This window comes from Myxine glutinosa, chromosome 8 (assembly GCF_964187855.1).
Source record: "Myxine glutinosa chromosome 8, kmMyxGlut1.1, whole genome shotgun sequence".
NCBI lineage: Eukaryota > Metazoa > Chordata > Myxini > Myxiniformes > Myxinidae > Myxine > Myxine glutinosa.
Genome location: NC_136268.1, coordinates 131917257 through 131933173, shown reverse-complemented (window position 1 = coordinate 131933173; position 15917 = coordinate 131917257). Strand labels below are relative to the sequence as shown.

At 39.9% G+C, this 15917-nt stretch overlaps 1 protein-coding gene across 1 annotated transcript in view; it reads right to left on the bottom strand.

Moving 5' to 3' along the window:
* The window catches only part of LOC137432919 (BMP/retinoic acid-inducible neural-specific protein 3), a 381034-nt gene that overhangs the window by 212436 nt on the left and 152681 nt on the right, over positions 1-15917 (bottom strand). Inside the window, exons 4-5 of the mRNA XM_068125237.2 lie at positions 2256-2425; positions 558-663 (exon numbers count right to left, since the gene is read on the bottom strand). Coding sequence (XP_067981338.2) covers positions 558-663; positions 2256-2425 — 276 coding nt within the window. The remainder of the gene's footprint in view (positions 1-557; positions 664-2255; positions 2426-15917) is intronic.

Below are 15917 nucleotides of genomic sequence, written 5' to 3'. Positions count from 1 at the left end.
TTGCATATTTGGTCACTGAAGACTATTGTTTTTGAAGTCAAAAGGTCAAGGTCGCCGAAATCGTCAATTTATTAGCTGTTTTGTCATGTTTAGCATACAGAAGTCTCAATACAAAGGAGATGCAGATGGACTTTGCATTTGCAGTTGCAGATGCTTTCTAGTTCTCTATTATTTATAAGCTAACCAAACTTTTCCTTTCTTTTGCAGCACATGGCTGCTGGCGCCACAATTTTCTGGGGGTGCAGCTGTGCAGTTGATGCAGTGCCCACTGTAGGTTGGAGCAGGAATTTGGAATTTGGACAGGGTGCCGTCGATAACTCACCTACACATTGTGAAATACGGTGCAAGATCTTTAACTTCCAACAACTTATGCCAGCAGGCGGAATGCCCAGTTTAATGTCCATCTGATGGTCGGCAAACACACATTGATGAATGGCCTTGTTTGTGAAAGTTTATAGGTGGGTTGAGATTCAAACCCAGACTACATAGCTCAGAGGCAAGTGTGCATGCAGATAATTGCAGAGGTATAGTAAGAGAAAAACAATCGTTTACTTTACCTTGCAGTTGTATTTTATGGTCTGGGCTTCGAATCAGGACGGAGTTAACGGAGTCCAAGTTTTCATAGCTGCTGCAACCCAACGGACCCGTCCGCATCTCAGAAACCTGTACAGCACAAGTGCAGCAACGCGGGTCATAATGACCCCTCTCCACCACTCCTATTCCCACCAAGAATAATAAAAGAAACCTAATTAATTAGAGTTTTAAGACATTACAGACTGAAGCAGAGCAGTAAAAACCCACAGAGAGTATTTCACTCCCACGAGCCGTACAGCAAGCCTACCCACCCATCCCTTGCCAACCTCCCACCACACGGTTCCAGATCCTCTAGGGGTGAAGCAATGAGATTTCTTTTTTTATTATTTTTTTGCATGCTTTTTCACTTTAATTACCCAGGGGGCTCATTGCATTTTATTTCATACCCATTACCATCTTTAAGTATGAGAAGCACCTTTGTCATACAGAGCATGGAAAAAGGGGGAAAAAAAGTGAACATTTTTTTTCACTCTAATTGCAAGAAATTTTAAGTCGATCTACACAGTGTTAAGCACGGTATGGGCGTGTGACGAAGGTTGGGACTGCCTGAAGAGTATTGAATTTGAACTAAAATTAGGGGCAATAAATTACGCTGTGCAGTTAACTAAAGCAGGTGATTAAAAAGGAATGGGGAATTTTAACGTCATGGTGTACGGTTGAGATCGGGAAATTCCAAAGTGCTTGGTTATAATACAGTACCCTTGATTCTTCAACATGAGCTCAGAAACAAACCAAAAAAAAAAAACAGCTTCTGACTTACACAAAAGGAAAAAAACCCACTGATCAATGGACTGACACACAGGAAAGGGAGAAGGTTGAGGGAGGCGAGGGAGGCACAGGAGTGCAGTGCTCGAGGGGGGTTGGGAATTGGAAGGGGGCGGTGTGTGGGGCAAGAGCAGGATCAGACTCCACATGCAGCTCACGTACTAACGAGGGATTTCTTTTCATATCGATTCCTTCTCAAATTTTCATATTTAGCAGCTCAAGGAGACACTCTTACACTACGTACTGTACTTGGCCGTGCACTTTGCTGTGCCACAGCAAGGCAAAACAAGCTTGCCATATCCTCTACACTTCACCATGACGTCGTCACCTTTACAACATCTCCTTGCCCCCTTACTCTATTTTTATTGACCTGATGATCATTCCAATAGCGTGATTCCTACGGACCAGTAATGAATCTCATTGCACCATTAACCAGGCTCAATGCATGAGACCACAGGTGAAAAGAAAAACAAAAATTCTGTTGCAAAGATTCATGTCATTCAATGGGAAATTATTTGCTCTCTCATAAGTCTGGTATTTTTGTAACTAAACTAAAAAAAATTAAATTTTAAATTAAAAAATTATTATTAAAAAAATAAAAAATTAAAAAATAAAAATATTCTTACAGTAACGACGGTAATAGCTACTGTATGTTAAAAAAAATTACATTAACAGGATCACAGAGATCTAATGGAAAGGATTTGTAAATGTTTGATTTGAGCCGACACAAGTAAAATAAAACTTCCAAATAGTTTTCCTTGTGGAGGCCGTATCACATGTTTGAACCACCTTTGGAGGCCATTTTTAAATCCTTACTTCCATATCACATCTTTACTTCCCCTAAATCACATATGAAGAATTTTAATAAGCAGATGGTGCCACAACGAGCTTCTTGCCTTGATGGTGCCTCCAGCAATCTGAATCTCATGGAGACGGCGCAGAGTCCCCTCACGATCAATAAAATAAGATGCTGCTAGTTGCTGGATGGCCTCTAGGCTCTGTGAGCCATTCTCCCCTCGACGCCCGAGCCTCCCGCCATCCACGTATACAGTCAGTGCTTCTTCGCCTGCGGCAGAGGGGAGCGTTGCACTCTCGGGTACCCGTGGTAGACACATGTGCCTCCCTCAAGATGGTGCTGAGTGAAAGGTGTGGGTTTTTTTGCCTGAAAATGCCCCTGGAATTGTTGTGTTATGCACCACAAGAGCCTGATATGGAATACATTGAAACTTTGCACAGAACTCTAAATCAACACAAAATGAAATTTAATAAGAGAATGACACATGGTACGAGCATAAAGTTGAAACTTCCATGAATCAGCATTTTGGAACAAAAAATAAGTCTTCAAGGTAGTGATGAAATAAAAATTAAACTTTTTGGTCAAAATGTACAGAGTGCAGTTATGAAATGCAAGTTCACCATAAAATTCTGACTTAGACACCATTAAATTTCCACAAAGCGTTGATGTCATTAAAAGGTAATGCTAAATCACAAGTTTTTGTATATTGAATCGAGGCTCGTGAAAGAGCTAACATTTATTTCACAAACAAATCAACCAGACAAACAAAATATACAAAAAGAGGGAGCGGAAGACAAGATGGGGAGAGAAGGGGAAGCACACAACCACAACATTTGAGAGCAGGGAGAAGTGTGGGAGGGAGAGGGCTTGGGGGCAGGAGGCGTGGGAAGGGGTGGGGGGGGGGGGGGGGGGGTGGGAGAAGTATAAAACACAAGGTAAAATCAAGCAGAGCTTTACAAAGATGTGACTCAAAAACACAGAGGTGTAAATACAGAATAAGAGATAATGTCTTAATGAGGATAACTTCAGCTTTTATAAGTGAGTCAAATGCAATATATATATTGTTATGAAACTGATTAAGGGGTTAATAAAGGATTCATCAGTTAGTTAATTCATAGTCAGTGTTACAATAGGATGTCTCTTAATATCGAGATTAACGCTGCCAGCATGAGGTGCACAGAGATAACAATGTCCCATTATATCAGCCATGATGTCATGCGTCTTCTTCTTCATTGTCTTCTCACCCTTCATATTCCACTTAATTATATCACCAGATGGTCATCAATAATGGCGCCAGACACAGAAAAATGCCGGTGATGCCACTCACAACCCTATATCCTTTTTTTGCTTTTCACCTTTTTAGCTTTCTTCAAAAAGCTCGACTTCACGTGTGTATAAAAAAAAACCACCTTTAGAGGCAATTTTTCCCCGCAAGCGGGGGTTGGCCTTTTTCGGGAACCGTGGTTGTTGTTGTTTTTTTTGGTCTCCTTTTTGAAGCAATGTTTTACGGCCGGATGCCCTTCCTGACGCCAACCCTTTTTGCCGCCTTTAGCGACAAACAGGGAATTACCAGTGAACTGGTACTCAATTAGCCGACCTCTCGGAAGGATGAACAGGCTGAGTCAACCCCCCTGGCGTTAATTCAGCGATCGACCAGGATTCGAACCCAGGATCCTGGGATCCTAAGCCGGCACCCTAGCCGCTAGCCCAACACCAGGGGTTCGACTTCACGTGTGTATGTACAATATATATATATATATATATATATATATATATATATATATATATATATATATATATATATATGTTGGAACCCATCTGTGGATCGGTCCCATCGGCCGATGGGTCTGACCCATCTGTGGATGCACGAGAAATGACAATGCAGACCCATCGGCCGATGGGACCGATCCACAGATGGGTTCCAACATCTATATACACATACAGTGTTGTGCACCGTTTGTGGAATATCAGAAAGGGGTAACATTTGATCATGTTGAGATTTTCTTTGCTAGGTGGTTGTAAATTAATTTCAAATTTCCTTGGATTGCTTGTGACACAAAGTGTTTTGTTTAGAGGTATTAAAAATAATGGGGCAATTTAACATCGCGCAGCACATCTTTATTTATGACATGCACATTGAAACAAAGTCACCGAGAAAAGTGCAGAGAACATTTCAGAGGAGATTCCCAGCAATCTGTGTATACGCGTACAAAACAATACAAGATAATTAGTGTGAAAGATTAAAAATACTGGCTCATTACAAAACAAAACCAGGAAGCATCTCAAAATGCAAAGCCCGTCCATGTCTGCTCTATACGCAATTCAAACATGACAAAAACAACAGTTAAAAATTGTACATTTTACTCATTTGTGCTTCCCATGTTCTCATTATAAAGCTTTGTTGAAGATGTGATGACAATAGCTCATTTGCTAAAAAAAAATGATGGCCTGGACAGACACTGACGCTCAATGATAAATAAAAGAAACACGGAAGTGATTAAAGACACGGGGTGTATCGTGCTTGATGTGCTCCTGCTGGAGGCTCCTGCTCGATGTGCTCCCTCAAGGCTAACCCCCGCTCTAGTGGGGAAAATGGCCTTAAAACGATCATTCATTCATTCATTCATTCATATATCAACCCAATTTTTTATATTTTTCTCCATATTCTCAGAATAAAGGTTTGTTGAAAATTTGATGACAAAAGCTCAAAAGGTAAAAAAAAATTATGGCTGGGTGGGAGGGGGGCTTGAAATTTGGTGGACCCGAGTGGAAGGGAAGCCTAACAAAGACGAGGACCGGTGGTGGTGGCGGTGACGCACGCATGCACGACTCTGGTTTATACATATGTTTGGCTTTGGTTTTGCTTTGGCATGTTTTGTTCTGTTTTGTGTGACATCATAGGCTGTGTATTGTATGTACACATATTCTTTTTATGCGTTATATACACATTTGCATATTTTGTGCACATGTTGCATTGTGTACACACATATTATGCATGACATGCTGTACAGTGGTGTGAAGTGCATACACATCATGTGCATGACATATTGACATATCACACATATTTTGTGTGCAGGTATACACACACACACACACACACACACACACACACACACACACACACACACACACACACACACAAACACACATACATACACACACACACACACACACACACACACACACACACAAACCAAAGACTATATTGAAGCCTTGCGCACCACATTGGGTAAAGACCAAGCAAGTCAACATCATGACTCTCATCTGAAAAAGGAAAAAGTCACACATCAGTGCAACAAATACTGAAGGAAGACATTGGGCTTTTTACTGACAAAAATTAGACGGAAGCCTCTCCTCAGTGAAAGACACATGAAAGCCCAATTGGAGTTTGCAAAAAAAGCACCTAAAGGACACTCAGACTGTGAGAAACAAAATTCTGTGGTCTGATGAAACCAAGATTGAACTGTTTGGCTTCCGTCTGGCCACTCTGCCATAAAGCCCAGATCGGTGGAGTGTTGCAGTGATGGTTGCCCTTCTGGAAGTTTCTCCCATCTCCACACAGGATCTCTGGAGCTCAGCCAGAGTGACCATCGGTTTATTCGTCACTTCTCTTTCCGAGGCCCTTCTCCCCCGATTGCTCAGTTTGGCGGGGCGGCCAGCTCTAGGAAGAGTCCTGGTTGTTCCAAACTTCTTCCATTTAAGAATTATGGAGGCCACTGTGCTCTTGGGAACCTTCAATGCAGCAGAAATTTTTTGTAGGCTTCCCCAGATCTGTGCATCGACACAATCCTGTCTCTGAGCTCTGCAGGCACTTCCTTCGACCTCACGGCTTGGTTTTTGCTCTGATATGCATTGTCAGCTGTGAGACCTTATATAGACAGGCGTGTCCCTCTCCAAATCATGTCCAATCAATTGAATTTACCACAGGTGGACTCCAATCAAGGTGTAGAAACATCTCAAAGATGATCAAGAGAAATGGGAGGCACCTGAGCTAAATTTCAAGTGTCATAGCAAAGGGTCTGAATACTTATGTCAATGTGATATTTCAGTTTTTTCTTTTTAATAAATTTGCAAAACTTTCTAAAATCCTGTTTTCTCTTTGTCATTATGGGGTATTGAGTGTAGATTGATGAGGGAAAAAAATGAATTTAAACGATTTCAGCAGAAAGCTGCAACATAACAAAATGTTAAAAAAGTGAAGGGGTCTGAATACTTTTGGAATGCACTGTATAGACCTACACACATATATACACACATACATATACACACACACACACACACACACACACACACACACACACACACACACACACACACACACACACACACACACACACATATACACATACATACACATACATAAACACACACATATATATATATATATATATATATACACACACACACACACACACACACACACACACACACACACACACACACACACACACACACACACACACACACACACACACACACACATATATATATATATACATACACACACACACATATACACACACATATACACACCGACACACATCCCACATGTCCCACATGTATATATCCCACATCCCACATGTATATACTATACATGTTTAGAGTGTACGTGCACATAACAAATAAAATAGAAATATCTCTCGGTAATTTCCTGAATCTCGGTGAAATTCGATGACATTCGCTCGGTCAATTCACTCGGTTTCTCGGTGAAACTTTTTCTTTGGACGGTGTATAATCGCTCCGAACGAAATATCTCTCAGCAATTTCCCGTCTGTTAATTTATATATTTTACATATGTGAATTACACGTCTATGTACATGTGAAATGGAGTTTGTTTTTGCACACGTGGAATGACCACGTGAACCTTTACTTCCGGATAATAATGTTGAATGAAATTAGAACGAAGAAATATATGTCGGCATCATTGTTGACGTTGTTGTGACGACTGTCATCAAACGGAAAAGTAATATATCCTAACTGAAAAGGAAAACCGAATTTTTAATATATGTCCTCTTTTTGAGATATTTGGGCGGTGTATGAAACCTTGTCCCGCTTCGATTCTGGTTTAGTCATTAAAGATCTCAAATAAATCAATTTAAAGTGTATGTGCACAACACATAACTAATTTTTTAAAAAACGAAGAAATATCTCGGTAATTTCCTGAAAAATATTTTACTTCCGGATGATAATGATGAATGAAATAGGAACGAAGAAATATATGTCGGCATCATTGTTGACGTTTTTGTGACGACTGTCATCAAACGGAAAAGTAATATATCCTAACGGAAAAGAAAACCGAATTTTTAATATATGTCGACATTTTGCCGTCTGTGTCAGGTTGGGCGGTGGATGATACATCGTGCCGTGATTTTTAATATATCTCGGCATTTTCCCATGTGTGCATTTATTTTTTCAATTATTGCTGAAACCGAGTAAAAAACCATTGATTAAAAATGAAATAAGATGGTGAATTCGAGAATAAATTGTGAGGGTGACTCAATGAATGGGCTTTTTTTTTACAGGCCTTCGAAAATGTATTTCGTTCTATAAACGGAAACTTCATTGGATTTTCTTCCCGTTTTTTTTCAACCGAGTCTAAAACTATGTTAGCGACTGTGAAAAATGAAATGATGCATCAAATTAGAGTTCTTTTGTTTGTTTGTTTTTTTAGTTGAAATAAAACTGTGAGAGAGAGCAAAACACCACGGGCCTAACAAAAGGGCCTAAAAGCTCTGCGAATTAATAAAATGGTGGATATTTGTTTATGAAGCCTCTCCCAGAATGGGTGGAGCTACTCTCTAAACGGAGTAAGTCACACCCCCGGACAGACAGACAGAATCACCTTTGGCTATTATAATATATATATTATGTGTATATATATATATATATTATGTGTATATATATATTATGTGTATATATATGTATATATATATATTATGTGTATATATATGTATATATATATATTATGTGTATATATATGTATATATATATTATGTGTATATATATGTATATATATGTATATGTGTATATATATGTATATATATGTATATGTGTATATATATGTATATATATGTATATGTGTATATATATGTATATATATGTATATATATGTATATATATGTATATATATGTATATGTGTATGTATATGTGTATATATGTATATGTGTATGTATATATATATATATATATATATATATATATACATACACCTTGACCCTTGAAGGGTCACAGAGTTACAAGTGTATGGAAAGCCTCACTGCGTTTCCCTGATGAAGCCCAACAAGAGCGAAACCAGGTCGGTAACTGTGAGTTTTGCATGCACTTGTGACAGTATCTGTATTTATAATCCGTAATGACGCACTGCTAGATGGTTCCTCTGGAACTTTGCAGGCAAGGCGGACGTGCATGGCGATGACGTCATGTTGTCCGCTCATGAGGTTGGAGAACCAGATTACAGATACCATTATATATATATATATATATATATATATATATATATATATATATATATATATATATATATATATATATATATATATGTATGTATGTATGTATGTATGTATGTATGTATGTATGTATGTATGTATATATATATTATAATAGAGCAATATTATAATAGGTTATGTATGCGACGAAAACGTCTTCTTCTTCTTCTTCAAATTAAATAATATTAACACTAAATTACGTTTAGACTGCTGAGACCCCTCAGATCTTTGACGACCCTTTAATTCCCCCAAGACCCTCAAGACCACCAAGACCCCTGAAGACCCAAAATACACTTAAAGACCCAAAATACCCCGAAGACCCAAAACACCCCAAATACTACAAATACCCTTGAAGGCCCTGAGGCTCAAAAACACCCTGAAGAGCCAAATGGCCCAAAGACCCAAAAGACCCCGAAGACCCAAAATACCCAAAACACCTAAAATACCCAAAAGACCCCAAAGACCCAAAACACCCCGAAGACCCAAAACACCCCGAAGACCCAAAACACCCCGAAGACCCAAAACACCCCAAAGACCCAAAACACCCGGAAGACCCAAAACACCCTGAAGACCCAAAACACCCTGAAGACCCAAAACACCCTGAAGACCAAAAACACCCCGCAGACCACAAAGACCCTTAAATGCCCTGAAGACCCAAAAGACCCAGAAGACCCAAAATACCTTTGAAGGTCCTGAGGCTAAAAAAAGACCCTGAAGACCCAAATGGCCCTGAAGACCCAAAACACCCAGAAGAACCAAAACACCCTGAAGATCCAAAACACCCTGAAGACCCAAAACACCCTGAAGACCCAAAACACCCTGAAGACCACAAAGACGGTTAAATACCCTGAAGATGCAAAATACCCTGAAGATCCCAAATACCCCAAAGACTCAAAATACCTAAAATACCCAAAAGACCCAAAAGACTAAAAACACCCAAAAGACTAAAAACACCTAAAACACCCAAAGACCCAAAACACCCCAAATACCACAAACACCCCAAAGACCAAAAACACCCCAAAGACCAAAAACACCCCAAAGACCAAAAACACCCCAAATAACCAAAAACATCCCGAAGACCAAAAACACACCGAAGACCCAAAACACACAGAAGACCCAAAACACACCAAAGACCCAAAACACCTCCAATACCCAAAGCACCCCGAATACCCAAAACACCCCGAAGACCCAAAACACCCAGAAGATCCAAAACACCCTGAAGACCACAAAGACCCCGAAGACCGCAAAGACTCAAAACAACCCAAAAGACCCAAAATACCCTTAGAGGCCCAGAGGATCCAAAAGACCCTGAAGACCCAAATGTCTTGGACCTTGTCTGGAGAACCTTGGGTGCATTTACTGACACTTGTAATTATTTTGCAATTTCTCTCAAGGATTGGCCTTCTTTTCTCAAAGTTACAATTGCCTGTCTTTTTTCTGGCATTAGCTGAGCTTTTGCACCCATGTTCATGCAATCTGAAACACAAAAACACTCATTAGATTGTATGGCTGGCCTTTCTGTAAACATTTTTTGCAATGCCTGGTAATAATGGACATTGCACGTGATGAAGAAACTCATTACAAACATTCATTCCACACAGAGCAGAGTATTTGTAAACAGTTTTTGATCCTGTGATGAAATGTCAATAACATTAACTTTGCGTTTCAGTTTGGATTTGGTATTGCACTTTTCGACCTACATGCACTTCCAAAAATTGCTTTAAACCTACGTTTTGCACAAGAAAGATGCATTGAAGCACAATATGTTATGAGTAGATAAGCAAATATATCTTTGATAAGAGTTATGTTCACATCTTATGTTCATTTTGCACATTAAACATTAAAATATAAAAAAATGTTGGGTGTACCTAAACTTTTGACTGGTAGTGTACATACATAGGCATATATGCATTAGCTATCATTATATTAAGATTTGTTAAGATGACTAACAGCATGTAATCATTCAATGTTTGCAATTAAAAATGTAGGCCTTGCACTGTACTCTTATTGCCCTGCGCTCGCGAAGCGAAAAGCATGGTTTAGCATTCAGGTACGTACGTGTGCCATGTGCCGTACGTGTCTGCATTTTAAAAATTCATTTTCTCGGCAACCGTTGGTTTGATTGACCTGAAATTTTTACAATAGGAGGGCCTCCTCCTGTAAAATATTTTAATGATTATTATGACATCATAGGTTACGTGGTATACAGTCATGTGAAAAAGTAAGTACACCCCATGTAAAGTTTTGACTTTTTCAACATATTTCAACATACAGCTATTTGATCTTCATTTCAACAATATTGACAGATAAAGGTGATATAATAAAACAAATATCATGAAACATTTACATTTTGTAGTCTATTGTATAATTTAAATAAACACAAATGCAAATTTCGCATGTGGAAAAAGTAAGTACACCCCTACATTTATCACTACTTCAAATACCTAAAATTAGAATCAGGTGCACCAGGTCAGGTGCAAATGATTAGAACATCATTAGAGAGGATCTTGGAGGAACCTGTCTTATTTAAAGCTCAGACATTTAGTTTGGTTTGCTCTTTGTTGTTGAAGTGTGCGGCGTCACCATGCCTAGATCAAAAGAGCTCTCTGAGGACTTCAGAAAGAAGGTTATAGATGCCTACGAGTCTGGGTAGGGATATAAAAAGATCCCCAAACAATTTGAAATCAATCATTCGACTGTCCAGAAGATCATCTACAAATGGAGAAGATTCCAAACAACCGCCAACTTGTTCAGGCCAGGCTGCCCCAGCAAGTTCAGCCCGAGAGCAGACTGCAAGATGCTGAAAGAAGTCTCGAAGAACCCCAGAATGTCATCACGGGACCTACAGGTAGCTCTTGCCACTGTTGATGTCAAAGTGCATGAGTGTGCCAGGAGGCTGCACATTAGAAAGAGGCTGCACAAATTTGATCTACATGGGAGGTGTGTCAGGAGGAAACCTTTGCTGTCCAGAAAGAACATCAGGGCAAGACTAAAGTTTGCCAATGAACACCCGGGCAAAGACCAGCACTTCTGGAACAATGTGCTCTGGACAGATGAGTCAAAGGTAGAGCTATTTGACCACAGTACCAGAAGACTTGTTTGGCGAAAACCAAAGATAGCATTTGACCACAAGAACCTGATACCAACTGTAAAGCATGGTGGTGGAAATATTATGGTTTGGGGCAGCTTTGCTGCATCAGGGCCTGGGAAGCTCACCATCATAGAATCCACTATGAATTCTTCATTGTACCAGAGGGTGCTTGAGGATAATGTGAGACCATCTGTCGGAAAGTTGAAGCTCAACCGAAGGTAGACCTTGCAACATGACAATGACCCTAAACATACCAGTAAATCCACCAAGGAATGGCTGAAAAGAAAGAAATGGAAGGTTCTGGAATGGCCAAGTCAAAGCCCGGATCTAAATCCCATCGAGATGTTGTGGGGGGATTTGAAACGAGCTGTGCATGCAAGAAACCCCTCAAACATAGCACAGCTGAAAGAATTCTGCATGCAGAAGTGGGCAAAAATTTCTCCCAGTCGATGTCAGAGACTGGTAGACAGTTATAAGAAACGCCTACTTGAGGTTGTTTCTGCCAAAGGGGGCAATACCATCTATTAGAGCCAAGGGTGTACTTACTTTTTCCACATGCGAAACTTGCATTTATGTTTATTTAAATTATACAATGGACCACAAAATGTAAATGTTTCATGATATTTGTTATATTAAATCACCTTTTTCTATCAATATTGTTGAAATGAAGATCAAATATGTTGTATGTTGAAATATGTTGAAAAAGTCAAAACTTTAAATTCGGGTGTACTTACTTTTTCACGTGACTGTAGGTACCATCTTGGAAAAACTTCGCACCTCTATATCTTTGAAACCACTCCATGGAAAAAAATTGGAGACCTGGCTCATTGTCAACTACTCCCCATGGGGAACAAGATATGTTAATGATGATGTCATCGATGCCTTCATTATGACATCATTATTCGACAAATACAACACATCCATCCGATCATTATTAATTCTTTTCAGCAACAGTTGGTCTGATGGACACAAATTTTTCACCAAATGAGTGCCTCCTCCTTTAGAATATTTTCATAATAATCAGGACGTCATAGGTCATGTGGTACAGGCGCCATCTTTGAAAAACCGAAAAATGTTGCACCTCTACATCTCCAAAACCGCTGCATGGAAAAAATTAAAACATGGCTCATTGTAAAGAACTCCTTATGGGGACTAGGTGTTGTTACCGATGATGGCATTTGTGCCATAATTATGACGGCATAATTTGACAGGGACAACGCTTAGTCTGATCAGTTTTAAATGTATTGAGCGTGATCTATGCAACAATTATATTAGAGAATATAAATTAATGATGTAATCGCTCACGAGGTCTGGCAGCCATATTGGTTCAAAGAAAAAAAATGTTCAAAAACAGAAGAGTTGGCTCGCAACAAGTTGACTGCGCACTGCACAGGGTAAGTATTCTATGAATACCATCTAGTTAAAAGATGTATTCGCATTTCATAGAAGGGTGAAAGCAGTTCTGGTATCACATCAACCTATGTATGTTTAGCCTCAACTAAGTTGAGACCTTAGTTGAGGTTAAACATAAAAAAGCTGAAAAAAAGTTTTTATTCTTAAGTTTTTTAAGTCATAAGTTTTTTAATTCATACGTTTTCTAAAAAAGAAAAGAGTCAAAACTCATGAAAGCGAATGATATAGAGATGGAACAGTTTGAGCAATAACATTAATGAGATTTAACTGCAAATCAATTGCTCCACAGCTATATCTCTAGATTCTAGAACAATCTGGATGTGTACCTTCACAATTATATATTCTTCCAAAGCAAATAACTAAACATGACAATGGCTTATAAAAGGCAACATTACTGGGCGTGGAAGGTGCTAGAGACTGGTGTCTTATTTCTTCTGAAATAATCTTTGGATGACTAATCTCATCCGAATTGGATTTTAAAAATACATCAACATGGTTTACAGTAAACGACAATTACTGGTATATGCTAACGAAGCATGCGAGCCAATTTTGTATTTCTCATAAGACAGGTTAGGCCGAAAAAAATATATTGCTGGTCTCTGGTCAGATCAAAGTTCCAGAATTGATGCGGCGATGCGGTTTTTTTTTTTCTTTTCTTTTTTTGAAAAGCATGGATTGCACATATAGAGGTGTTGTTTGTGTCCTCATGCCTTGCGGTCCTCCTCATCTGCCGTGGCGCCGTCCAGAGAGAAATTAAAGACAGCCAATGGGACTGGTACTGGTAGGCCTTTTTGTAAATAACGAACACAAGCGTAATAACTTATTTTAAAATGTATTTATTTTGAAAATCATTAAGTTCTTCAAGCATATTATAGACTGCCATTTCATTCTCGAGATCGCCTCGAAGCAGGGTCGGTGTCATGGGAGGGCATTCGCGGGCCATGCCCCCCCCCCAAATGAATTATTGTGCCCCCCCGAACCCCCATCCCCAGGCCAAGCCTTTGGTGCCAAACTTACTTTACTTAGGCAGTTAAGACCGAAAAATAGGGCATATCGTTCATTTTTTCAGGAAAGCACCAAATTTGGCACAGATGTAGTATGGACCTATACAATTGTTTTCCTGAGGGGCGCCCAAAAATTCAGAACCCCTGGTGGCCGCCATATTGAATTTCAAGATGACCGCCCTCTGTGACCTATTTCCCTCAATAACTTCTATACTATGAGCGATAACACCACAGTTCCAGTGTCTTACCCCATGTTTTCATGGTCTCTGAATCCAATGGGATCAATTGCATAAAGATTGGCATCCATCATCTTTAATTTCAAGATGGCCGTCATGGTGTTTCCATTTTCCTTGAATCTCTCATAGTATTTTAGGTAAAATTTCAATTCCAAATGATACACATTGTTTTATTGGTCTCTGATAACAATGGAATGGTATTAATTAATCAAAGTTACACACAGTTGCAGTTTTAACTTAAAACATTGTGGGCACTTGAAAGGTGGAGGCTCTCGCACAGACGCGTAGTACTACAAGCACTGTCCATCGCAGTCACACAGTGATGTGCAGGGCAGATTTGCCCTGGAGCATTTACAGTTGTCTTTACAGGTCGACTTACAATGGCAGCTTGTAAGCTCTGAACATGCCTCCTGTATCAGTGGTATTGTGGTCCAAATTGGTGTCCAAGAAGTCCCTGTTTTCATCCAGCCCCAATCAGCTGGTGATGGAAGTTCTGGGTAGGGCACAAGTGCCTGACTCCATACGTGTCCAGCCTGAAAACATGCACGTTTTAGGTGTTGTTCGAAGGCGTCTGCTGTTGGGGGAATGTGATCAATTGTTCTTGCCTTCTTCGTGAACAAGTGTCGGCGCATGTCATTCACTGTCTTTATCTCGGTAGTCCGGTCATAGAGGATGGCAACATATCTTTCTATGCTCTGTAGTTCCATAGTAATAGCGTCCACAGATGGCCTATAAGCGAGAGCATGAAAGGTCTGCGTCATACTGGGGTATGGCTCCCAAGCCTTCCGGGCTGTCTTTTTCCAATTTGGGCAAAAAATGACTGTGTCGCAGCCAGTGAAGGCATGAAATAATGGCAAAGACTCGGACTTCCTGCGGCCAAGGCCGGTGGCAATTTTATGGATGGCAAGGTAGCGGTAGCTTTTACCAGTGCCAATGGCAATCCAGAGTGCCTCCACACCGTGTGACTGGTAGGTAAAGTAGTGTGCTGTTGCCAAGACCACAATATCAGAATCTACAGTTCGAATCAATACCCGTTTTCTCCCCTTTTTCACGGCATCCAGGACATTTTTTTGGATTTTTTGAATTTTCTGAATTTTTGGGTGCCCCTCAGGAAAACAATTGTATAGGTCCATACTACATCTGTGCCAAATTTGGTGCTTTCCTGAAAAAATGAACGATGCTTCCTCTTAACTGCCTAACTAGGAAGCCAGCCTTGGTTTTCATGATTATTATGCAAAATGTTGAATGATATTTGGGTCTGTCTGCTTTTTAAGAGTGGAGTAAACAGTCTATTTCAAATGATGTTCTAATGACGCACAGTGCAGTGTGTGTGAGAGAGGGAGAGAGCGACAGAGAGAAAGAGAAAGAGCAAGACGTGGCTTGCACGTAGGCTATATTTTGTGGTGTGTGTGTGTGTGCGTGTGTGTGTGTGTGTGTGTGTGACTTTGCAGCATGTTTTTAAATTCGAACTGGGTTGGTGTGCTGGTTGTTGAGGGCAAACTCTTACTATCAAGCATTTACATCATAGATTG